The 27137-nt window shown below is 40.0% G+C and overlaps 1 protein-coding gene, 1 non-coding gene and 1 pseudogene across 2 annotated transcripts; all 3 read left to right on the top strand.

Moving 5' to 3' along the window:
- Positions 1-10981: 10981 nt before the first annotated feature.
- On the top strand, positions 10982-15561 carry LOC120294323 (annotated as a pseudogene).
- Positions 15562-17115: 1554 nt separating this feature from the next.
- On the top strand, positions 17116-22154 carry LOC104448460 (putative RNA-binding protein YlmH). The gene is made up of 10 exons (XM_010062283.3): positions 17116-17349; positions 18970-19079; positions 19225-19356; positions 19507-19580; positions 19685-19790; positions 20168-20236; positions 20670-20734; positions 20839-20937; positions 21662-21761; positions 21852-22154. The coding sequence occupies exons 1-10, from the start codon at positions 17187-17189 to the stop codon at positions 21912-21914; spliced, it is 981 nt and encodes a 326-aa protein (XP_010060585.2). The 5' UTR covers positions 17116-17186; the 3' UTR covers positions 21915-22154.
- Positions 22155-23171: 1017 nt separating this feature from the next.
- On the top strand, positions 23172-23367 carry LOC120295177. Its single transcript, XR_005552535.1, has one exon. It is a non-coding gene; the product is annotated as a U2 spliceosomal RNA (small nuclear RNA).
- The last annotated feature ends 3770 nt before the right edge of the window (positions 23368-27137 follow it).

Genomic DNA, 27137 nt, shown 5'->3' with positions numbered 1-27137 from the left:
TGGGTCTTCAAAACTGAAGGTATGTAATAGGGCCTCCATGGTGAAATTTATATGGATCTTATTCTCGGATAAGGAATCCTTGTGGTGCCGTTGGGTGCATACAATCTTCCTAAATAAAAGGAATTTCTAGATTGCCTCTCAGCCTAGGACTTGCTCTTGGTCTTGGAAGAAGATCCTTCAGCTTAGACCATACTTTCGGTCATCTTTCAGGTGGATGATAGGCAATGGTTTTTCTGTCTCTCTTTAGCATTATTATGGCTTCCTTGTGGCCCTTTGGATGGATTCATTCCTCCCTCATTCAGGGAAAGCGTTGGTCTCCCTCATAATGCAGTTGTGGCCGACCTATCTTCCCCGATGGGAGTCACGCTCAGGGATTTTTTGAACAGATGGGCAATCACTCTTCCATCCTTATCCTCTGCGCAGGATAGGTTTACGTGGTGCTTCAACTCATCCGGCTCCTTCTCGGTTGCCTCAGCCTAGGAATCCGTTAGAGTTAAAAGAACTCCTATCAAGTGGGCCTCTTTGGTTTGGGACAACGCCCTGGCCCCTCGGTATCAATTTATTCTGTGGCTTATAACGAAAAATCGCCTTCCTACGCAGGTGATGCTTCTTTCTTATGGCAGAATAGATTTCAATGTGTGTGCCTTTTGCAGTGAAGTTCCCGATTCTGTTGATCATCTATTCTTCGGGTGCCGCATCTTGGCTTCTCTGGCTTTTTTTTGGGCTGCCAGATGTAACCTTCCTTGGAAAAATAGATGCTAGAAAGACTTGATCGCTTGGGCTATGAAGTTCTTCAGTGGAAAGAATTTCTATCACAAGATTGTTCGGTTCTCTTTTGGTGCATTGTGTCATCTTATTTGGAAGAAGAGGAATGCAATTATCTTCCATGGCGAATCAGTAGCGATTCCTGCTCTCAAAAATCACCTCCTTAAGGTGGTCAGAGACAAAGCCATCTCTTTCTCGAAAGTTCCTCCTTCTCCGAGTAACAAGAGGCTTCAAAGGGCGTGGGGATTCGATCCGGCGGTCTTCTTTGGTTGCTGATCGTGTAGTCTCGCCCTTTCCTATTTTCTCTGGTTCTCCGTTCTTAGACATTGTTGTTAGGGTGAAGGGCTTCCTATGGTTCATTTGGTTGTTTTCCCTAGCTTGTGCCTTCTTGGCTGGTTGTATTTTCTTTCCTTTGTTTCCCGTTTTACATCGGTTCCCCTTCACTCTTATCTCTTTGAGAGTGTAGGTTATGGACTCGATCTTTTGTAGTTGACCTAGCTCCTATTTATTTATTTACCTTACCAAAAAAAAAAAAAACTAAGAAGGATTCATTGGGTAACATTGAAAGATATAAAACTAGACTTGTTGCCAAAGGATTCACTCAAAAGGAAGGAATCAATTGAACTGAGACTTTTTCTCCTGTATCTAAGAAAGATTCTATTTGTATTGTTTTGGCTTTGGTTGCCTACTTTGATATGGAATTATATCAGATGGATGTGAAAACGGCGTTCCTCAATAGAGAACTAGAGGAGGAGGTTTACATGAAACAACCTGAAGGATTCTCCTCTAGTAAATGTGAGCATTTGGTGTGCAAGCTTAAGAAATCTATATATGGCTTGAAACAAGCATCCCGCCAATGGTACTTAAGGTTCCATGAAGTCATCTCTTCATTCAATTTTGTAGAGAATGTCATGGATCAATGTATATACCAGAAGGTCAGTGGGAGCAAAATTTGTTTCCTTGTATTGTATGTGGATGATATACTACTTGCAACCAATGATAAGGGGTTGCTACATGAGGTGAAATAATTTCTCTTTAAGAGTTTTGACATGAAGGATATGGGTGAGGCATCTTATGTCATTGGCATTAAGATCTATAAAGATAGACCTCGAGGCATTTTAGGACTATCTCAAGAAACCTATATCAATAAGGTCCTAGAGAGATTTCGGATGAAAGATTGTTCACCAAGTATAGCACCCATTGTGAAGGGTGACAGGTTCAATTTGAACCAATGCCCGAAGAACGATCTAGAAAGGGAACAAATGTGCAACATTCCATATGCTTCTGCTGTTAGAAGCTTGATGTATGCTCAGGTTTGCACTTGACCTGACATCGCTTTTGCTGTGGGAATGTTGGGAAGATATCAGAGTAATCCAGGTTTAGACCACTGGAGAGCTGCAAAAAAAGTGTTGAGATACCTTCAAGGTACCAAAGACTATATGCTTATGTATAGACGGACTGACAACTTGGAAGTGGTCGGTTATTCGGATGTGGACTTCGCAGGTTGCGTTGATTCACGAAAATCAACATTTGGATACATTTTCATGTTAGCTGGTGGAGCCGTGTCATGGAGAAGTGCCAAGCAGACTTTGACTGCTACTTCCATTATAAAGGCTGAGTTCGTTTCTTGTTTTGAGGCTACCTCGCATGGTGTATGGTTGAAGAGTTTCATTGCTGGGCTTAGAATTGTTGATTCTATTTCTAGGCCATTAAGAATATATTGTGACAATTCAGCTGCAGTTTTTATGGCTAAAAATGCCAAAGTGGCAGTCAAGTAAGCATATCGACATTAAGTATTTAGCCATAAGGGAACGTGTTAAGGAGAATAAAGTGGTCATTGAACGCATTAGCACTGAATTGATGATAGCCGATCCTTTAACTAAAGGCATGCCACCAATGAAGTATAAGGATCATGTAACTAGTATGGGAATAGGTCCAATCATGTAATTTGTCGTCATATAAACGATTTTTGTTGTATGAAACTCTTATTCAGTTGTAATGTTGATTCTCAATTTTTGTGTACACATTTTGTTGTTTATGAGAATAACATTTATCCTTGGTTCTGGAATAAACATGAGGTTTATTCATTAAGATATGTTGTCACATATAGGCTAACATTAAAGAAATAAGATGCATTGTGATACATAAAAGATATTACTCACTCTTAGAGAACATGTCGCCATGATCCATGTGTTTTGTTTCTTTTCTTTAAGCATAAAGTTTTCGTGGAATTAGTTGGATAATTCATATGATGAAAATGATGGGATCAAGTGGGAGAATGTTATTTATTTTTTATGATCCCACATTTTAGACCCATATTTTCTCTTAAAGTCATGACTATTCGACATGAAGTTTTTTTCACGCTTGCACTTTCGTGACAACCGCCCATTGGTAACCGTCTTGATGGAAGACGAGATATAAAAAGGAACGTACGTTCATTTTTGACGGGTGATGATAAGGTCTAACTCAAACTCTCTCATTCAGAATACACCATTAGTACGAGAGTAAATTGGGGTAGTAGCGTGTCCCCAATTTTCTTTGATTTCAGGTTTTCTGACGAACGTGAACAAGAACAATGGCTGGAGATTTGTCTTTTATTGATCCTGGCTTCCGCATATGAATTATTTTGTCTTCCAGACCCTCCTTCTCTCGTGCTTGTTTTAGTTGAAAGCTTGAATCTTTTCTGAAAGTTTGTATTGAACGTCTTTTGAGAAAGTGCGAAATGATTCTGTTTGTTAGCATATCATGTTCTTGTCCACTCGGTGGTTGCTCACTTGCGATGGGACTTGACGCGATGAGAAATTTATAGGGAAGCCATTCCAATTGGGTCATATCCTTACGTCTTCTGGGGATCTCTTGATGCAGAACACCATGGCCCGCTAAAGGTGAACTTTTGGGAGGACCCACTGAGTCCTTCTAAATGGAAAGAGGAACATGTAAGTGTCCCAGCTTTGTGTTTGCCTCACCATACTAAAATAGATATCTGCTAATTTTGGAATATGATGATCTTATTGGCACTTGCAGTATGTCAGCAATTTTGATATTCTAGTATCAGAATTGGGAATTAGAGTTGGACCTTAACGTGTTCTGTTGTGTATATACCATCAGTGGCAAGATTTATTTCCACAAGCATCAGTTAGACAATTACATATATCCTTTTGAACTTAAAGAAACACTCTCCCTACCAAGAACATAATTCAAATTAACACCTTTTAGCCTTTTGTTATTGTTTGTGTAAGCCAAAATTTATGAATTTGAAATTGAAAAATGCCTGTAATGTGGGCTGCAGATGATTTCTAAACTTATGGTCTATTGCTTTGATGATGGTTTGGAAGAGAACCGATAGACCATTAAGTTTTACGCAGTCTATATCAGGCTCCATTGATAAGATAGAAGCTTCTATCTGTGAAGCTGCCGTTGATGATATCTTTGACATAGCCCAGTCTGTTCAGTCTTTCGTTGCAATACGACTCTTCCTGTATTACTTATGCTTCCTTATCTGATGGTATGCTTCACCGGGCTTGTCCTGCATTTGCAGTTATTTGGCTCAAAATTTTGGCAAAGCCAAGTGGAAATTTTTTTTGCCAAATACCAAATATTTGGCTCAAAGGCCTTTACCCGTCCAAAGTCCTTTGGGAAGGCAGTTCCCAAACATAGCCCTAGTAGGTATATCAAATTACTTTACTTGTTATGAAAGTACATTTCTAGAGTTGTAGGGTTATGTGGATGCAGATCACTTGGGTGATCAATATAGCGGTAAGAGTACTGGTAAATATGTTTTTATAATTGTAGGCACAATAACAAGTAAAGTATCTCAACTATAGAAGGTAGTGACTCTATCAACAACAGAAATAGAGTACGTGGCTATCACGGAAGCCTATAAGAAAATCATGTGTTTACAAGATTATATGGATGGGTTACATTGAAAATAGCCAGTGAATACACTAAGGAGTGATAATCAAAGGGCAGAGCATTTAGCAAAGAATGTAACTTATTGTTTAAGGACTAGTCATATTAAGATACATTATTATTTCATATAGTAAGCATTGAAGGAGAACGAGTTAAAACTATAAAAGATTGATGGCTCGAAGAATCTAAGGGTGTGCATGGAAACACCCTCGTTTCTGTTTCCCAGAACAGAAATTTCTGTTTTTTGTTCCCGGGAACAAAAAGGAACAGAAACGCGTTTGTGTGTGTTTCTTCCTTTTTGTTCTTTTGTTCCAGAACAAAAAAAGAAACAAAAACAAGAAACACAAATTTTGTGTTTCTTGTTTCAAAACACAAATGAGAAATACTTTTTTTTCTTTTTCTTTTTCTCTTATTTTCTTGTTCTTTTTTCTTTTGGCCGCGCCGGCCTCGGCCATGGCCGGCGACCGGCCGACGAGGGCCGGCGGCTCGCCCACCACGGCGAGGCTCGCCGGCCCCGGCGAGGCCGAAGCTCGCCGTCCCCGGCGAGGCCGAGGCTCGCCGTGAGCCGGGCGAGGGTCGGCCTCGCCATGGTTGGGCGAGCTCGAGCTCGCCTGCCCATGGCGAGGCCGACTCGCGCCGGCTGGGCGAGCTCGATCTCGCCCCCCAGATCGGGCGAGGCCGAGCTCGCCCGGCGGCCGGCGAGCCTCGGCCTCCGCCGAGGCTCGCCGCCGGCCGGGCGAGCTCGGCCTCGCCGGATCTAGGCGAGCTCGAGCTCGCCCGGCCATGGCGAGGTCGACCTCGCCGGCTGGCGAGCTCGAGCTCGCCCAAATCCGCGAGCTCGGCCTCGCCGCATCAAGGCGAGGTCGACCCTCGCCGGCCGTCGCCATTAAGGCCTTGGCCGGCCGACCGCAAAAGAAGAAAAAAATGAAAAAGAAAAAAAGAAAAAAAGGAAAAATAAGAAAAAATAGAAAAAATAAAAGAAATAAAAAAATTATCCAAATTTACCAAACATGTTTCTGTTTATTTTTTATTCCCTAACAAGTTTACCAAACGCGTTGTTTGTTCAAAAATTGTTCCCCAATGCAAACACTTTTTTCTATTTCTGTTTCTGGAACAATTTTAAACAAACACAACCAAACGCGCCTAACCGACATATTTATCAAGGTAATAGACAAAAAGAAGCATATTTTTTGTGTTACTAGCTTCTGAAGTAAAATGGATACAAAATTGTTTGGTGCATCAAATGTATATGTCTTCAAAAGGAAGACTATTGGTGGGTAAAGCCAAAAAACTTTTTATGGTTTTTTTTTTTTTTGGGGTCTTTTCTCATCATTTTGCTTTTAGATTAAAAGCTACACCTCATATATCATTTATTGAGAGGTAGCAACTGTGAATGGCTAAAAAGAAAATAAAAAGAGAGAATTTTTTTCTTTGTGAACATTCTCAATCTCCATCTTGATTTTTATTTTTATTTTTTTGGTCGAAATATCTGTCTTGATTTTGAGAGAAGATTATTATTGTATGAACAGTACACTCCCCTTTTTTTTTTTCCTCCTTACATTCCTAGCTTGTGACTTTTTAGGACCAATAGCACATTAGATTAAAAATCTCATAATAAGTCAATATAACCTACGTTTGATATTGTCAAAATAGAAATAATTCTAATAATCATATTCAATCCTTCTATTTATATCAAAATCGAATTATATCTTAAGTAGGAATTTAATTATTCATCATTCCTCATATTTTGCAATTGAGGCGTGCTCTTAATGGGAAGTTTTTGTAGATCAGAAGTTTCTGTAAATCCTAACAATTCTTGTTGAGAAATTTAAAACTTTTGGTATAATCAAGGTGAGTAAAAAGAACCATCCAAATCAAGCTAAAAATGTCGGTTTTGGGCGGTTCTAATTCTACAAATGGAAACTGGTGAATATCGCTTGATTTCAGGTGTGGACTCCCCACCCGGACCGATACATAATTTTTACTTCTTATTTTTACAAAAATAAAAACCTTGATTACTAGTATGCCCTAATTCACTTCACATCACTATTTAGAGTACCCTAATTCACTTTACTCACCTCTCAGCCACGCAGCACGCTCATACAGTGGTGTTATCATCACTCACGCCCCCCTCTCTCTCTCTCTCTCTCTACTGGATTTCTACTCTGACATCGGCAAAAAAGCCAAAGGTCACTCCTCATCAATCTCGAGCCCATATCTCCATTTGCGTGCATCCCACGGATTTTCTCGTTCGTTGTTTTCTTCAATAGGTTGAGTTTTTTATCCGATGTGTGCGTTGTTGTGGTTGTTTGTGGTGCAGATCTTTTACAAGGATTACCAGAGCGACCGCAAGTTCACCATCACTACCTCCTTGGTCATGGGAGTTGTGAGTTTTCCTCTGTTTCTTGAAGACCTTTGCATGTTTATTCACTTCATTAAGCAACGCATAAATGTTTTTTATGGTTTTCCGGTCACTTTTTCGCGCCAAAACATTTCCCATTCCTAGGTCACAACTGGTTTCTAGACCCACCCGGAAACCATCCAGAAACCAGGCCGAGATCTAGTTTTCGGGTGAGTCCAGAACTAGGTAGGCAGTATTCGATTTCAGGAGGGTGGGAGCCAATACCAATCACTCCCATGGTTTAGGGGTGGATATGTAATTTATTTATTTATTTTTGCAAAACCGGGCCCAAAGCATAATTTCAGAAAATTAGGTGGCCGGGTCCTTCTCCCACCAACGTTTGTTAGCACAATTTAGACAACTAATAATAATAATCATCATCATATTTATAACTATAATTCACGATGGATTCACATTTGCAATGCTTATTATCACTTACATTAGAAAGAGACCAAACCAGTTCGTGTGAGGAAAAAAAGAGCATAGATTGGGTGGAGACAGAGAAAAATCAAAATCAAAATCAAAATCAAAATCAAAATCAAAATCAAATAGGGAATACATTTTAATGATTATAAGTGAGAGAGTTTTACATTAATTCTTGGAAAGAAAATTTTCGTGAGAAGGTTATTTTGATTAAGACTATATACATTGAAATTTATGGGAGATAAATGAAATTATTCATTGACTCATCTGTCCATGTTTATAAATGAGTAATTGAGCATATCTAGGAAAAGATGGAAAAAAATTGATATTCTTTAAAAGAGATAGCTGCCCCTTACTCTATATAACAGCATAGATATATAAAGGATGTATCTATTCGCAATATTTCATGAGAAACTTTAGACAAATCTCGTACTTACTATAATTTCTTATTACTGAATTGAATGAATTACTATTTTCTTTCTTTAGTTAGAAATATTAGGGCATAGCTCTAGAATTACACCATTACTCTCCCCTAATAAGACTTGATCTTGTCTCATGTCAATAAAGGAAGTAAATCTCACGGTGTCCTATTTAATGTTAGAATGTCATTTACATAAGATTTTATTGAAGTATTTGATTTATTCACGGTTTTCCTTTTTTAAAAGTATGTCCGATTCTGAATATTAAATGCTTTTGGTTTATGGAAATTACTCACCATCTTTGCCAGATGGAAATGGCTTTTTGCATTTACCATTTGTGTAGAAAAAGGGCAAATTTTGCTTGAAAAGGAAGTTGAAGTTAAATGGGCAATGCCCCGATTTAAATTTCCAATTTTCCCCCACTCGCTGTGCTTCAAATATGGAAAAAGTCAAAGCAGTGGGCCTTCTAGGGAAATAGCATAATACTGGAGGGCATTATGGTAATTATGCAAAAAGCGGCCCGCAGATTCACCTGCGAACACAAAGGTTCACGTCCACGTCCGAACGGATTTTGCCCGAAACTCCGCATCGTAAGTCAAAAGACGACAAAACTCAAAAAAAATTTGAAAAGGAAAATTATTTTTAAAAATGCAAATCCACGTGGCGTGGGCCCCCACATCCTCTCGCATTATCCGTTTCGGACCCATTTTCCACGTCATTAATGAGGGGAGATTTTCTTACATGAGTGTCCAAATGGCAAATCCATGTAGGGGCGTTGGATTAGAGTTGTTAATTGCGGGGCGATTTGCAATAAATCCACATTGCAAAAACAGTTCAGATCGAGTCATTGATTATAAATATCCATTTTATTACATGCTATTTAGATTGGACTCTTGAATGGAGTTGATTCAGTAATTTTGACCATATGTTATTCTCTAAGTCTGGTCAAAATTTATTGGGGGAAGGTACATCATTAGCCTTAGATCCATATACAAATTGCAATTAAATCTTGCACAGTTTTAGCTTTTGCAATCAAATTCTAAATTTCTTTGAGATATGCAATCAAGTCATAGACCAATATTGAAAATTCGTAAGTTAAAGAATGTCACGTTGGTAATTTCGAGTGTCACAAAGCAATTTTATTTATTCGCCGGAATGATTGGATTGAAATTTTTCAAAGAGTCATATAATTTGGATGTGTTAAACACAAAATCTATGACTTTTACTGAACTTTCCTTTACTTCGATGATTCCATGCCAATGGTGCCATTTATTTTAATTTGTTCGACAGTTGAATATGTTGCTAAATTGGCTTAGACGAAATAAACGATGAGACTTTGTCCTATTCATTCTCCATTACCAAGATAAGCCATAGTCATATTCTTCGTAATGCAATCAATGAATTCACCAAAATTGATTCAACAGTTGGCGGCGCGATTGATTAGTGACGTCAATAGACAGTTTGAATCTCAGTTCAAGTAGAGAAAAAGTATACATAATCAATACCAACATAAAAAATCACGATATTTTAATGATTATATTGGATGATCCTACACAATAAGGAAGATATAAACAGAAACAACTAAATTATCATCGGTCATCCGTTTTATTTAGAAAGTCAGGTAGTCTGTATTTTTGGACAAACACCTATATAAATAGACATACATTTTTTTAGAATTCTGTTGTTTCAATTATGATAGATTCCAAACCATCTAAATGTGACTTTGCGAGATAATACTGCTCCGTCAACATCTCTAATGTCTCTTCTCTCTTCTTCTTCTTCTTTTGGTTCCTTGAAGTGCTTGATTGACTCTAATATAATCAAAGATTTTCTTACAGGAGTTCCAAAAGACAGATGACGTCGGAATACTCCAATGTGGATGAGGTTCGAAAAAGTTAAAATTGGATTCAGGAGGGGCCCGGAGAGAAAAAGAAAGAGCAATCCATGTCCTTGCATGCAAAAGTAAGTTTCCGAAATTGCCCTTGCTCTTCAAACTGCCTATAAAGGCGGTAGTCCTCCCGAGTCCAAAGTCCACTTCTTTTTCTCACTGCTCCGAGAGATTTAAGAAGAACCGAAACCATCTCCTTCTCTCTCTCTTTCTCTCTCTCTCCCGAATTTAGGAGCAACGGCTGACTCATTGATTCAGAGAGGCTTGTCAGATAGAGAAAACGAGACCGAGATCTGACCCGTTTGCAGTTCTTTAGATTTCTTTGTCGACGGAACACCCAGTTCTGGTCGCTTCTCTTTCCCGGAGAATTCTCTCTCTATTCCTGGCAATCTTCTTGCTTCGACCCGTTTCAGACTGTGTTGCTACGATCGTGTTTCTTTCTTTCCCGGCCGTTTTTTTATTTATTCTTTTTTCTTTCTGGGTTTTCAGCGGGCGTTAATCTTGATCAGGCAAAGCGGAGTGTCATCGCCTAAAAATCTTGTTTTTCTTGGTCGTGCTTCTCCTGTGGGGTTCCCGTCGTTCTAGTGTTTGATCTCTCGTTTGAGCTTGCATGCATGTTTGATCTGATGTTTTGGAACGATGCGATGTGCCCGTTTGATTTCTTGCATTTCTTTCCGATCGTGGGATCGTGAGCGATGGTCTTGATAGAAGATGAAGCTGCCCAGATTTTTGGTTCTTGTTTTTTTTTTTTTTACTTTGGATTCGGATATCAACATGCAGAGATACATCACATTCATTTTGATGGAGCTCGTTTTGCGCTTTGTTTCTTACCTTGATTGTGCTTAAATTTTGGTGTCTTTATGCATTGTCCTTGCAAATGATCAAGAGCTGTTGAGAATTGCTCTTAGGAGATTCATTTCTTGGGTGTCTTCGATCAAAAGATCTGGGTCTGCTATTCGTTTTTCTTTTTTTTTCCTTAGTTTTTTATTACAAGAGTAATGGCTGTCGAAATGAACTTTCAAGTCTGACATTCTTGTGCATTTGAGACGGCTAACCCAAAATGAAAACAGAAACGACGGTAAGAGAGTTATGTGGGGGAGAGTGGCTAGATGACTGTTTATTTAATTTTTGTCTTTGGCTCTGCACACATGATTTTTAATTGGTGCAGTAGCAAACATGGCTATTGAAGTCAATGGATTTGAGGTGGCACCGCCACCTGTGGAGGCTTTAGCTGAGGCGGACAGGTCTTTGCTGATTAAGAACCAGAATGGGAAGCTGGAACATGGATTGATCCCCAATGCGGACATAAAGTTTGGTTCTCATGGAGATGGGTTGGCAAACAGCGAAGCAAATAAAGTTTCTGATGCCAACTTACCCAAGGATGCTGCTGATGAATGGCCGGCACCAGATAAGATTCACTCCTTTTATATTCCTAAGTGCAGGTCGCACGATGATCCTCAGATAAAGGTCAAAATTGACCTAGCCGATAGGGAGATTCAACGGATGAATCAAGCCAGGTTCCAGATCACCGACAAACTGAGAGCAAAAAGGGTAAGTTTAAACACTCGCAGTTTTTCAAGTACCAGTCATTGTACTAGAATGGTATCCTTTCCCTTTTAAATCATTATGAGTATGGTAGACGAGATAGTCAAACCTCAGGGTTGAGGGCTTCACAGCTTGTCGTTCTTCTAATCCAGTGCCTTGATATGAAAGGCCAATGACAAGCAACGGGTAGGGGGCGTTCCTGTTGCTTAGCATATTCAATCTGTTACAAATGGAAGAAAATTTCCATCACTTTTGAGGTCACCAGAGTTTTGAGGACAAAACATGTGTGAATTACATTTTTAAGAAAACGATAGTCATTGATGGTTGTTTTACTTCGCTAGGGTTGAGTATGTTAGTTGAGAACTGAACAGGCTTCGTGCATTTATTGTCACCCTTACGTTAAGCATATTAGAATGTGACGTGCCGAAGGGTACGTAAGGGTTAAGTATGGATGTCAACATTTCTCATCGTTTGTCATTTGAGAAAAAAAGGTTATGTCACTATGCAAAAGCTGCTTTTTTATAACAAACTTTGACCATGAATGTTGAGTAATTTAAATAAGCATTGCTAGCACATAATTACTAACCAATTGTGTATTGTACCCCTTGCTCAAAAAGGCTTGCCCTGGTGGCTGGTGACATTCATATTCTGAAGCAAAATCATTGCTTTAATGCCTTATGTAGGAGAGTTCTTGAATTAAGATGCCATGCAGTCGAAATCAGTCTTATGCCAATGTAGCCTATGTCAACTTTACTGGTTGCCTCAAAACTCTAGTTTGGTTAAGCATATCTTTCAGTTAGATTAGGTTGCTTAGGGAAAAATAGATGAATCTTTTATATGGTGATTGTTGCTTTGACCACCACGAAAGGGCCATTTCGTGGAATTAGCTCTATAAGGCATTAAAAGCTTGTTTAGGTGGTTCAGGCTCTAGTGTATGTCTCCTGGTTTCAGGGGGTGATTCTTACAAATTTTCGTGCAAAACTCTTAAGTTTGACTTTTACTAAAACAGAATGGTAAGAGTCAATCATAATAAGTTGTACACCTCTATTTTACAAATTCATCAATACATTGGCATTGTTTGGATCTATTTTCACTCAGAAAATGCACAATCTCATATATTTCAGGGTAGCGGTTTCTCCTCATGGCCAATTGATTTTTTTTTTTTTTACTGGACTTTCGATGCCAAACATCAAAATACACAGAAAAAGCAAAGGCGTATTACCCCTTTGGTCCCCCAACCAGCCTCACTTCTCTCCCACGAACACACGTAGTGCAATCAATTTGGTAGCATATTTCATTTATCAATATTTTCTTCATATGCAGTCCCAGCGATCAGACATAATCACTCAGCTGAAAGCTTTGGGCAATGAGAACAAGCAGTTAAATATGATTGCTGAAGAAAAGAGGAAGGAAATGGAACCGTTGCATGATGCTCTAGGCAAGCTCCGCAATGGGAACAATGCTGGTCATGGTAGTGGCATATGCTCATCAGAAGAAGAACTTAATGAGCTCATAAGTTGGTAGTTTTAAGCGTATAGACCACCTTCTATATTGTCCTTATTTATTTTAATACATTGTTAGCCTTTTGTTTTAATTTATGATTTGTTGGTTGCTACTGGTTGTTGCAGATCCAGAGCTTGAATTACCGCATACAGCATGAGAGCATTCCATTGGCTGAAGAGAAGCAACTTCTACTGGTATTAAAACAGCTTGAGGGCACACGGGAGAAGGTTATTGCAAATGCTGCACTGAGGGCTGATGTGCAGGGTAAATATGGTCAGCGAGAAGAGATTCAGGACCAGGTTAAAGTAAGGAGTGTGCACTTTCAAAGCACAGCTTAACACACCCTTGTTCTTTATGATTTGATACACGCAGGAAATAATGAAATTATCTGACCACAGTAACATTATTTTATTGTAGCATATGGGAGTTGGCTTGGATGGAGTGAGGAAGGAGCAGCAGACAGTTAAGGGAAAAATTAAGAATCTCAGGGAAGAATTGGAGGGTATAGAGAATGATATAAGGTCTTTGCAAGATGAGCTGTCAGCTACCATTGAGAAGAGGGACAAAGCATATGAAAACTTGCAGGACCTGAGGAAACGGCGTGATGAGGCGGTATGTTCTTAGATACACACCTAGTGCTGGCCTTTCTTAGATTGCTTCTACATGGATTGCCAACTTAGCAGCTTAGTTTTCGAGTCATCTGTGTGTGAATAATGCTAATGTGTGGTCAGTATTGGACATGATCTGTATGGTTTACTTAAAGCTACATATGTTTTAGTATGGTACTTTGAAGAATATATAATAATTACTCTCAGACTGGTGGTGACTGGTACCTTTATTCCGATTTGTAGCTGTAGGCAGTCTTCTTATCCTTCACTGTCTTTTTTATGCTCAATGGCCTAATAGAGGCTTTTGTTTTCCGTTTATGACTCAAAAATGTGATTAGTGGGGAATTTGTGTATACATTTTGCCAATTAGGAAGAATGTTATTTACTGGGTTTTATTTTATTTAGCAGGTTTTTTGGTCTATGATCAGCATACTTAGAAATATTTTCTAGAAAATTCTATTTGTATGGTTGTATTAACTATATTCGTTAGATGATAATAAATAAACTTTCTAGCATTTAAAATTTTTAATCTTCTGGATGCTGTGCTGTTTTCTTGTGCTTAGAATTAATGCCTAGCTACTTCAGACAAAATCAATAAGCTCCTCAGTTTCTAAAGATCGAATGTAATCTTGATCCTTCTTGGGGATTTGAGAAACTGACGGGGTAACTTTTTCTGCTGCTGAAAGGAAATGGACTGCAACATGTTTTTCATTATAGGAGCATTAAGTCGAGAGATATGATACTTTCTCCTGTAGATGATGCTCATAACATTTTACTTTCCATTCTGTTTCAGAATGCCCCTTTTTACCAAAGCCGTGCGATTTTGAACATCGCAAGAGACCTTTTTGCAAAGAAGGATGTTAGTGCTCTTGAGGAGCTTGCGCTGAATGTGGTTTGTGATCCTTAATTCTTAATTTGATGTAGATTGCATGTTACGCTTTCATCCTTTGCTTTAACCCGTCGCTTCCTTTTCAGGCTGAGAAGTTTTTCTCCCTCTGGAACGACAGCAAGAGTTTCAGAGATGATTACCTCAAAAGAGTGTTGCCATCATTGGATGCCCGACTGTTGAGCAGAGATGGAAGAATTAGGAATGCCAATGAGAAGCCATTAGCAGTTGCCGAGGTAACAACTGCTGTATCCAGAAAAGAGACAACGGTGAAAACTGAAGTGACCAAGGGAACAACTGCTGTATCCAGAAAAGAAAAACCGGTGAAAACTGAATTGAAAGGGCCAAAAGAAGATTTCAAACCACCTTCGCAAGACAATGTTGCTACTGTCAAGAATAAGAAGAAAGAAGCTGTAAAGAAAGCGATTGATTCAGCTGCCACGTTTGAGCTTATGGGGACGAAGTCTAAAGAGGACGCTGAGGACTTTGTTGTGGCGACACCGGAGCAGGAGGCTCCGAAAGTGACTGAAGTCGACAAAGAGAAGCTGAAGGAGATGAAGAGGCAGGAGCAAATTGAAAAGCAGAAGCAGGCTCTAGAAAGGAAGAAAAAGATGGCAGAGAAAATGCACTGAAAGCGGCAATTAAAGCTCAAAAGGAGGCTGAGAAGAAACTCAAGGTAATCATCTAATATTTTCTTTACTAGAAATTGCCCCTTTCATTGAATCCCTTAACATATTTTTTATGCATTACGGGAAAGTGACGATAGAACTACCTTTTCCCATTGCGCAGCAGAACGTTGAAGCTTAACATGTTGTCTTTGGATGCCTAATAAATTTTCCAATTCTTTACCTACTCGGTTCTAGCTTTGAAACTGGCAGAAGCTCATTTTCTCTTGTGAAATATTATTTCTTCAGGATCGTGAAAAGAAGGAAAAGAAGAAAGTGATGACGTGGAATCCTGATGCGGAGGAACTGACTGAGGAGGCTGCCGAAGCAGAGACGATTGGGAAAGCTCCTGAGGCTCTGGCCCTTGCGAAGGAGAAGGTTCAAAAGAAAAGTGCTTACAGAGTGAAAACTCGAACGAAAGGAGTCGAATCGGTTCCAAAGGCCATCCTGAGGCGGAGGAGGTCGCAGGCCTACTGGATGTGGGCCGTTCCCGCTGCTGTTTTGGGAGCTCTGGTGGCCCTAGCTTATGCATATTACTCTCTTCCCTGAGGAAGACGAGGAGGTAGAACCGCTGGATGGATGAGGCCTAGCAAACGGGCAGTTTTGCCTATAGAAAGCTTTAACTCCGGGGTAACCTAGTTCTTTTCAGTCCCAACGAGGAATGGGATTTTTAACTCAAAATACTTTCAGAAACTCAGTTTGGCATAGGACCTCCGGATAGCGGGCAGAGTAGATTTGCGGATTATAGTTAAAGTTGTTCGAATTTTGACTGGTCGGATATTCTGGAATATTGTCTTAATATATAGTATTCTTGCTCTCATATTTTATGGGTTCTCTTTCTGTGGGATGTGCGCGTGTGGCTTGGCGATTGATATTTGGATTGCTCATCCTTGGAAGGCGAAACAGGCAAGGATGCAGTACCACTCATCCTTCTACGGTACTACTAATCATTGGGTGATATAGTTCCCGTCAACCAGCGCTCGTCCTGTTAACTGCTAAGCACGGTCGATCTACTTAAAGCGGAAAATGGATTTTTCACGACAGTATATACCTCGTTCCGGATTGGAACCGGATCATTTTGGCCTAAAACACTCCTTATGTCAGGCTCCCAGCCTCAGATCTCTCATCAGCATCTAAATATGAGAACTTGCCTGGGATAGAACGCACCAAACGCTCTTTTTTCCAGTATTGCTCATGCAATGTGTTTTATCATGTTCCTTCTATTATCCTATCTAGGCTGAGAAGCATTTAGTTTTGCAAGATGTCTCCGTTCGTTCATTTGAGTCGAATCGTTGCTTGCCGGTGCGCTATGCATGTGGTGGTTCGCTAGGAGTACCTCATGAGGACGAGTGCGAAGCGCATACCACATGCACGGATCGTCCTCCACGAACGGTCCGATAATGTTATGCATATGCACATTAATCTGGCGCGGCCATTTCAATCCAAATCAACAGCCAAAAACCTGAGAAAGCTATGGACAACTCGAAACTGAGTGTCAAAGAAGATAATTAATGCATTAGTGCCTGACGTCCCCTTTTTTTTTAAGATGGTGCATATATTTCCCATCGACGATAAAAGGACATTTTACCCTTAATAGTATACAATTTTGCCATTATAATTATGATTTTCCCCTACTTGAAGATGCAATATTTACATCGATATTGTTATTATTATTACTGAGCAAATATTTCTCTAAATTGGTGAACGATAGCGAATAGCAAGAATCATCAATCGAAATATAAAAATCTAGTTATCAAATTTGGATCCTAAATTTGGATCCTACGATCAAATCAATTATCAAGGTCAATTAGATCTCTTATTTTCAGCTCAACGGCATCTTTTGTCCTAAAAAATAAATATTCACGGTGCATCATTCCTACACACATTTCTTTATAGAAGTTTCTTTTTTAATTAACATCTCAATCTTTTAATTAACATGGGATTAGTAATTTGGGAAATAAAGAAAAACTAATCTCGTATACTATTACCAAGCGGATGTATCCCATGGAATTCATAAGTATGTAGTCTGTGTTTTGAAATTCATAATTCATTTTGGAAAAAATGATTCGACCCGATTTATGTAATAATATCTTGTATCGGGGGAAAACTTGAAAGGTAAAAGCAGGAGTAGGACCACAAGATGATGTCGGATTAGCGAAACTGGTTCGAAGGCCATGGCTCTCGCCAGCTGCAAAGCGCAGTGGATTGCGCGAAGAGCAGTTCAAGCCCTGTCGCGTCCTCACCCTCGTCCCCAGCCTCGCGCAATCTGTTTCCAGCGCCTCTCTTACCCCGCAACTCGTCGGTTCTCGCCTCTCCTTTCGCCTTTTGGCCATTCAGGTACCTCCGGCTCGGCCGAACCATTGCCCGTCTTTGGTTCTTCACGCATTTGGGCCCATCTTGGGAGCCAATGTCTGTGAAAGGTGCGATTTTTAGGGGAAACGGGCCGTGGAATTGCCCGAGTTCGTTGTGGGTAATGAGATGATGGTAGTAAATTAGAACTTTCATCACTCGTCTTTGGTTCTCCACGCATTTTGGCCTATCTTGGGAGCGAATGTCTGTGAAAGATGTGATTTTTGGGGGAAATGGGCAATGAAATTGCCCGAATTCGTTGTGGGTGATGAGATGATGGCAGTAAACTAAAGCTTTGACTGGAGCTACGGAAGTAAATTTACTAGGGGCAGCAGAAGAGAATGTTAATGTTGTTAATCATCCAAAGAAACGTGGAATTTAGCTGTAGGGTGGACTTGGTTGGTTTCTTGAGTATAGATATGTTGGTAACTGAATGGAAAGATTTGGTTGATGATTCTGTTTAAATCTAAATGGTGCAGGGGAAGAACACTTGAAGTTGTGTTAAATGCGTATGGGCACCATAGTGAAAGAAACTAAATGAGTGGCCAAATTAGTTGTATGGCATGTTTGTTCTTTGCAATGAAAGAATGAATGATGAAGGTTATGCGTGAGATACTGATGATGGTCTCCACTCTTGATGCTTGGGCTCCTCTGACACTGCTTGAATCCAAGCTCACTTGCTTGGTTGGTTAATATTGGCTTGCCAGCACTTTCAAGGAAGTTTCTTAAATACAATTAACATGTTGAAACAGAAACAATCTAGCGATTGGTTCTTTAGAGTTTAGAGGCATCTACAGAAGAAAGAAGTTAAAAGGTTTTACCTTAATGTTATATCCTTTGCTGCTGATTGGATTAAAAGTTTTTTTTTTTTGGCTAAATACAGTGTAGATATATAGATTTGTGTTTGCCACTTCATGATACGAAAAATTGTTCTCTGAGGTTTCCTTGATGGTACCGCTATTGGGTGGCAGCACCTACCTGTAGCAATGTGAGTTTATTTATCAGATCCCCTTAGAGGAATATTACTGACAAACCATCACCATATAACTAGGGAAAAGGTAGTCGGGTTTTCTTTCTTGCAATGGCATTTCAGGACATAAGGCCACAGATGTCCCTTTTAACATTCAGTAACTTTGAGTATGGAGGCATTCGATCAGTCATGGACGCTATCCTTTTGGCAATTATAACATGGGACAACAATAAAGTTCTAGTGCATCTATTGTGACTCTTATTTCTTATCGTCATTATTATTATTATTATTATTATTATTTTGGCATGTTTGTTTACAGTTAAGCAAACACAAGAAATACCACTTGTTTTTGCTCTCGTTCTAAAGTTATAAATATTATTCTATTTTCAGAATATTAAAAAATACGTAAATTTACATTGCCATTCAAGTATTGTGATATTGGATTTTTTTTTTTTTTTTTTTAAAAAAAAAAACTCATAATGCATGATTTTGGTACAACCAAAAGAATTTAGAATAAGCAAAAACAAAAAATAAAAGTCATTCCACACATGTCCTTAATATTTTGCTTTCGCAATACCCTGCTGGCAATCTACTGCTTTCTATACTATTTGACCAAGCTTTATATTATTATATTATAGCTTCACAAATGTGTCACCTGGCACAAGCTGTAAAGAGAAACGAGGATGATTTACTTAAAGGACTGGGGGACAAGAATGTCATTGAAGAAGTGAAGCACATTCTTGAAATGGTACTTCTCAGAAATGATTAGATTGAACATGTATTCCTTCTCTTCATTTTCCTCCCAATTTTACTGATGTTAAGATCTTTGAATTTTATTGCCAAGAATGAACTTCATTGCAAATAAGGTTCTGAAAGTTTTGTTTTTCACGTAGGCGAAAAGGACATCATCAAGAAATATAGTTTTGCACACCGATTTTCTCACTCCTCCGGTGCAGAAGGAGTCTATGCTTCTCTTGGAAAAGCTAGCTGACATCAAAGCCATAGCTCAAGGAGGATATCCACAGGTTAATCACTTTCATATGCCTATAGCTTGTGTTTTTCTTATAGGTCTTTATCTAAAAATTAATTTACTCTCCTGCTGTGAGCTTGATCCTGCATCTTTCCTTCATGGACTCTGTGACCCAATAACTTTGTATACTTTACAAGGCACCCAGGCTGAGCGATGCAGGATTTCCATTGGGCATATTGACACTTTGACCAGTGAACCTGACATAGTTGCAGCAGCAAGGTAGGAAGTGCGTGCAAGTATATTGCTTCCTATTTTTACCTTTATCTGATCTTAAAGTGTATTTCAAACCCTTTTTTCTCATTTCTGGATGAGTACTTCTCCAGTATCACAGGGAATTTTTCATTTGACTCGTGTTCTCATGGAGACTTCCTTGGTGCAATTCTTGGGACAGGAATTGCAAGGGAAAAACTTGGAGATATTCTCTTGCAGGTAAATAAGGCTTTAATAAACAAGAACACGGTTGATTTTGGAACATACTATTTGAATATACTAGTGTTTCCATTGTGGAAGTAAATGGAACCTGTTTAAAAACATCAGGCTGTCTCTACCTCTACCTTTTGCTTTCTTGTATGTCTGTAAGTTAAGTTAGTAGTTATCCCATTGCTGCTAACAACTTCCTATGAATATAGCATTGTCATTACCATCGATTCTTCATTTGCTGTCTTGAAGATAGATAATTTGTATTGTATCCAAGGTGTCTCAGATGTGGTTTATTTCTTAGCCTTTCTACTGGAAGAAGATCTTGTTAAATTTGCATCTTCTTTTCATGCAATGTATTCATCCTCTGCTAAAATTGGTGATTGAAGGGAGAAAGGGGGGCTCAAATCCTCATTGTTCCTGAACTTGTGGACTTTATCACAGCAACTCTGGATAAGGTAGTGAAGATTTTTGCACACAGAGGAGTTTCCATTGCCATTTCACGATATCTCCCCTGGCATAACTTTGACATGTTGACATTCATGCTATATCTGAATTACAATGAGTATCTACTTGATAATTTTCATGCATTTTACTTTAGCTGATGCAACTGGGTATCATCCTGCTCCTTTTAGAGATTCCTCTGATGAGTTACTGAAAATATACATCCATTGACTCTTATTTCCTTTTCTGGTTATTCCAAGGCAAATTGTCTTTAATATTAGTGTAATAAGGATTTTACACCACATCAAAAGTAAGTGAAAGATGATTTCATCCACTGTGCAGCGCTGTGGAGTTGAGCTTCTTGAGATATATGAATTGCATAGGAGTATGTTATATACACCATGACATTCCGACTGATCCAGCATTACTCATACTAACTTCTTGCAGGTTGGTAATGTTCCAGTCTCTTGCACAAGAATACCACTGCTCACTCTTGAATATGAACCACCAAGGTTGATTCTCTCTGTCTGTGTCTGCGCACACACTGCATGCCGTTTTGCATGCTTGTGGATGTTATACTTGCAAAGCTGCTCATTGCCTGAATGTTTGTTTGCAGGACCAAGTCATTCAGATCGGTGGAAGCATCGTTAAGGGTTGATGCTCTGGCTAGTGCGGGATTTAAGATGTCTCGGTCAAAGCTAGCTGCTTTAATCAGGTATAACTTTCAGATCCATTCTCTCATACTGCACTTTGGACATGATGCTGTGCTATTGAGCACAGATAGGAGCATTATGTTTACATTGCTATTAGGCAGAGTACCAATTCTTTCATCATTTAATAGAGACTGAAATTGCAATTTAACCTTTCTGCTTTATTTTTTCCTCTTGGTCATACCACAGAATTGAGCGTTTCTTAGTGGCAAATGCATCTTGCATCTGTTTATTTTCTCTGGCTTTTAAAGACCGCCCTTCTCTCTCTCTCTCTCTCTCTCTCATGCACACACGTGTACAGACATGCAAGCACACCTAATGCACCCCTTGAAGGAAGAAATGCAGGGGAAACTTCTGGCCTTCACATTGCCTTCCTGAGCTGATATGACTTTATGTTGTCCCAAAGTTGTTACCAACCACCATCATCAATATTGCATTAGGTTTAGCTAACTCTTGCTTCATGTATTTGATGTTGGTTAGCAGATGAACTGTAGAATGTTAAAAGCTATGTGGGTTATCATTTGATTTCATCAGTACTTAGGAAGTTACATGGCTGGTTTGAAGATACAGTATAACCAGGCAAAAACTAACTTTATTTTGGTTATCTAGTTGCCTACATGAAGTTTGGAGCCAAGAGAAGGCTAGTTTTTATACTGTCTGATACACATGAGAATTGCTTTTAACTAATCGGTCAGCAGTAGAATGCAGTAACGCTTTTGTTCTATGCAGTAATGGTGATGTGCGTGTTAATTGGACAACTGTAACAAAAAACGGAACCACACTCAAGAGTGGGGATATTGTCTCTGTTAGTGGTCAAGGGAGATTAAAGGTATGTAAAATAAACGACATATGTGAGTTTAGTGAATTCCATTAGAGTCCTTCACGGGACATTTTGGTCATCTGAATTTTTCTTGTGCAGATAGGGGAAATCATCACAACGAGAAAGGGTAAATTTGCAGTGGAGCTCATTCGATACCTGTAAGCTGCAACAACATTGCTGGTATCGTGGTCAGCAAATTGTCTTTCAGAAACTGTCCTTGCAGAGGATCCAAAGTTGATCCTTCGAGTACACCTGAGATTTTGAGTTTTGGGTATCGGTCGAGTGTTGATGGAGTAACATTGGTTGATGTTATATGTTAGACATTTGGAAAAGCTTCATTGATGGTGATAACTATTTTCGATGGGAAACTTTTCCAATTCAATTCAGATGCTTTTCCATATATTCAGAGTCAATTGTTGCTCATCGGTTGGAGCTTATGGTACACCTGAATATCCTTTCCATCATTTTATCAGTTTGTAACTTTTGGCGTGCGCTGACGTAATATCTAGGGCTTATCAGTTTCGCATACAAGTCAGGTTTCCGAGAGTCACTGACCTAACAGGCCTAGTAGTCACCATGTTCCAAGCAATATTTTCAAAGCCACACAGAAGATCGAACCAGATTTTTATGTTGGTACAGGATTGGATCAGCTGAAACTGGTCGAAAAGTTGGTTCGATACTCAGTTCATCTGGCTAGCCCATGGGCTAGGTGGGGCGCGCGCACAAGCTGTAAAAATTTTGGGGTCTTGGAGAATCAAACCACCAAACCGGCAATGAGATTGCGAATGTGCACGTGTAATGTGCAGGTCCGAATTAGCAATCTTTTGAGTCACGATTGCATGTGTCTAGTGCATGTTCAAATGGATTCCCAGTGTTTGTAGTTACTTAACCCAGTAGTTTTTTCCATTGCTTATCTAAGGTTCTAACTGTGGAAAACGAGAAATTCATATGGAGAAAACCTCTTCATCGGCATATCCATTTGCCGATTTGTAGAATTGTGAGAAGTACATGATTTTCTTCTGTATCCATCCGCAATCCAAAATACTACCTGAAAAATATAGGGCTCTCGCTCTCGGTAAAGACAACTGGGGTTGATCAGAACAGACATAATTCAGAAGGAGCAGCAAGCTCTGCTCGATGAATGCAAATCCCAGAGAGGAATTCAAGAACTAGCAGCATCTCCGTCATTTCATTTTCGGCTCTGAAGTTTTTCTTCGCAGATTAGTGTTCTGCTATCGAACAAATGTGAAGAAACGCTGCCCAAACATTCAAGACGCCTGTGAGCCCTCGCAGGCGGATGGTCAGAGGGAGGGAGCGTGAGATGCGATAGAGAGCTTTGATGAGTCCCACATCGGGAGGGAGAGCAGGGAGACGGGCGGGTCGTCATACAAGTAGCGAGGCATGAGGCCGTAAGAAAAAATACCTTTCTCGGCCTTTTGGCTAAGATCAAGTGTAGTATCTGTTCTTATCAGTTTAATATCAGATATATGGGCCATCGGTCCACATGATATTAAATTAATTTTTCTAGGGGGAGGGCTCATCACAGTAGCTTGCCACTGGGGTCCTCTAGCGTCGCCTTGGCGTTGCATTATTGCCTTGGCCTGGCACACCCCACCAATGCGGTATTAGCCCAGGGTCTCACCTTAATTGAGTCCTTTTTGAATTATGGGCTTTAGGGGTCCAAGCCTTTAAGACCTTTTACTCTCGGGAGTTCTGAGGGGAATTCGGGACGGTTGAACAGTACGTAGTCAACGATTAAGTAACTAAGCTCGCAGCCCCGCCGGCTGGAACACCAATTTGACCACGGCCATCCTCCTGCCGGGCCCGTCTCGGCTCGCGCGTAGCGCTAGTTTGGGCCCATGGCAAGATGTGTTAGGGCTCTGCTAGTGCTGTGGCGAGCACAGGGCTGTGAGATTATTGCTATGGCGAACCCCGTTCGGATCGTTGTATGGCTGCATCATTGGTGTTTGCAGTCGTTTGACATTTTCTAGGATCTGCATTCTTTCCGATCAGCATCTCTCTCTCTCATCAGCATCTCTCTCTCATATGTATTGTCCCTAGCAAGAACGATACTCAAACGATGCTGTAACGAACGAAACAATTTGCCTCACAAAAAGATGACACGGGAATTCAATTTTAATTACTGTAATTCGTTGATGAGCCTTATTTTATTTGATTGTTCGTTATAAAAATCCACGACTTTTAACTAGGCGCCACCCTCCATCAGTGGAGCCCCCTGTTTTGGCAGCTAGGACCTCGAAGCATTCAAGAGTGTCCCGGATCCTTAGCTAGGCCCTAAAACCCTTTTTCTTTTTTCTTTTTCGTGATCCGAGACAAGATCGTAATTAACTGATTATTTAGAGGAAAACTAGCATAACAACTCACCGTGATAACCTCCACTTAAATTTGGACTGGTCCGGACAAGAATCAAACCCACGACTTCGGTTCCCAGGCCGAAAACATGGGAACGCCCCCACCACCAGGTAAATCTCAGGGGGGTAAAGCCCCGACACTTCTCGACACCCCTGAGCTAAGATTTTACTTAGCCTACTTGCTTCATTGTTGCATTGTTAGGTCCAACCTTATGATACCATAAACAGATAAGAAACGACTAAAATCATTCGTATGCAACGTGTATCTGGAAAATAAAGTACTATGCATGTCACGCACAATGTTTCATTTACCTAACATATCCTTGAAGCTACATAACATGTTTGTAGAGTAATTCCTCCAAATACTTTACAGAAAAATTAAATGCTGGGTTCTTCCTAAACGTCAATTTTCTATTCTCTTAATAAAATATGAGAGTGACTAACAGCAGCACCTCTCTCACTTGCAATTGAAACCGGTCAAGATGGCAAAATGGCAGCTATACAAAAGGGCAGAGAGAGAGAGAGAGAGGGAGAGAGAGAAAGAGAGAGCACGAATTAAACTGGAAAATCTGAGTACCACACTGGCACCCAAGATGTACATACCTTTATGAAACTCGTCTCATCATTATTATTACAATGTAAAGCTTTCTTGATTTCCTCTCCTAAAAGTAATGGAATTCTGGACAATGTATGAAACACCCCAGACCCTGAACCTTCTTATAAATGCAGACAAAAGTATTTAATCAAACCCTCTCATTCATACCTAAGCCTACACTTTCCATCCTCAGATACCTCCGAAACCTCGACCTCCATCACGTCCGTCGTTTAAAGCTAGCGTCTGGCTAAGCGTAGCCGCAAGTCCCATATTGGCATGTCTGCCCTGGCGAGCACTTGTTGTTGCACTTGCCGCAGTTGTCCGTGCTGTACGCGATGTTAATGCACGTCCCGTTGCAGCACAGCTCCCCGAGGTTGCCCTTCTGGCTGCAGGCGCCGCAGTTGTTCCGGTCCCCAAGAACGTTGCGGCAATGGGTCTTGCAACAATACAGGAGGGTTGTCCCGTTGTTCGCCGAGATCCCATTGCAGACATTGTCGTTGACGGGGTCGCAGTGCGTGCCTTTCTTGATGATGCTTGCCAAGAATCGGCTTCTGGAGCGGAGGTTCGGCAGCGGCTCGTCTAGCACATAGAAGCTGTCGTCATCCTCAGTAGGGTCAGTCGAGAGTGCGACATGAGGTTGGGCAAAGATGAGGATTAGAGGGAGAGTTAGAGAGAGAATGGTGGTGAGGTTGATGAGAACTGAAGCCATTTCTCTCTCGCTTCTGCGCCCTACAAGAGTGCAAGCCAAGAGAGTTCACGGATGTTTTAAAGTGTGAGCTTCCCTCATAAAATATTAGGTGATGCATGAGAACGGAATGTGATCATTAAATTAATTGAGATTTGCTTAAGTTGAATTTGGAGAATATTATTGGCTTGATCTCTAGATTCTCGGCACATAAAATATTATATACGCCTGACAATTTGCATGAATTATGCAGCAATTCAATGCACCAAATCAAGCATCACACCGACCTGTAGGTGCCAAGTAAAATCCAGTGATAAACATTTTCCCCTTTTCTTTCGAATGAAAATGACTATTCGATGCTTATTCTGGCGAGTTTACTGCTACAATGTTAATGAAAAGTGTCGTGTAGATATAAGTGAATTCTACAATTCTGCTGATCATATGAAATGAAATCTTCTTGAATTCAGATGTTGTGAAGATGGCAATCCTAGGAAGTGCACTATTTGTAATTTCAAATCTGATCCTTCTAAGTTCCTAATGCCTGCTCTCCCTCCATTTGGGTTGAAAATACCCAAATTGAACAAGTCAAAAAACACTTTTCTTAAGACATTTTAATATGGATCGAAAGTAAGCAAATATGGCAAAAACATGAATGGCCTTTCATCACCCCAAAGAACAGATACCATTAATTTAACTAAAGGTCCAAAAGAAAGTAGGTCCATTTGTTCAAATATGTGAGTGGACCTCTATAAAACTAGTTTTGAGCTCACGATTATCTATGATTGAAGGTTGATCCAGCTACTAAATGCCCTTTTAATTCTCCACGAATTCCCTACTTCTACAATGGTGTTGGAAAATGTGCTTGTATACTTCGACGCGTAACTTTAAGGCTCTATACGATTGCTATGTAGAAAAGAAGAGTACTACTTTTCCTATGCCGATATTTGAATCTCATCTACCTATTGATGTTATACATACAATCTTTCTCAATTCACCGGAGATCTGGAGGGGAAAAAAGAGTCGAACAGATCTTATGCCAGATCAAGAATATGACAAAGTCATTCTTTACTCTTGCATATGATTGCTATGTGTTTTCCCTTAGATTTATGTGCATAGAGGAAGAATGAATAAAACCAAACCAAAGCATATACTTTAATTCCTCCACTGGGGTGCACTAGTTTTCTTGCTTGACCTTGAAGTGGCGGTCGCCGGCGACACGTGTGGGGATCTTCTTTTCCGGCGGCAAATGTGTTGAATTTGCCGAGTGCCCTTTTCTTTACCATTGTACTTTCTCGTGGGCTCAATTGGGCACATATAATATGATGCAGTAGAATCAAATAACCCTAATTAGCATTGACTGAATCCACATGGTACCCAGCCGCTTCGGTGGATCCAAGGCTTTGAAAAAAATGGATTTAACAATTTTGGACTGCGCAGATCTTGATGGAATTAAGCGAGTTGACTCAGATCCAAGGTCTTGATTTCGTCAATTTCCGATCCTGCGTTAACCGTGTTGACCCAATTACAACTTCTATATACATAACATATTCTATTCTTGCTTCCTGGTTTCGTGTAAGCAATGCTGTATCATTCACCACATGTGCCATGAATGCCCTAATTTTGTCGGTTCACAAAAAAGAGAAAAGTCAGAAGACCTAACTGTCTTTGGATCCAATTTTATTTCTTTGAAAAATTCTAGCCTTGGCTTATCAAGACACTAAACAAAATCTGGA

This window comes from Eucalyptus grandis, chromosome 6 (genome assembly GCF_016545825.1).
Source record: "Eucalyptus grandis isolate ANBG69807.140 chromosome 6, ASM1654582v1, whole genome shotgun sequence".
In the NCBI taxonomy this organism is placed as follows: domain Eukaryota; kingdom Viridiplantae; phylum Streptophyta; class Magnoliopsida; order Myrtales; family Myrtaceae; genus Eucalyptus; species Eucalyptus grandis.
This window is presented reverse-complemented; position numbering and strand designations above follow the sequence as displayed.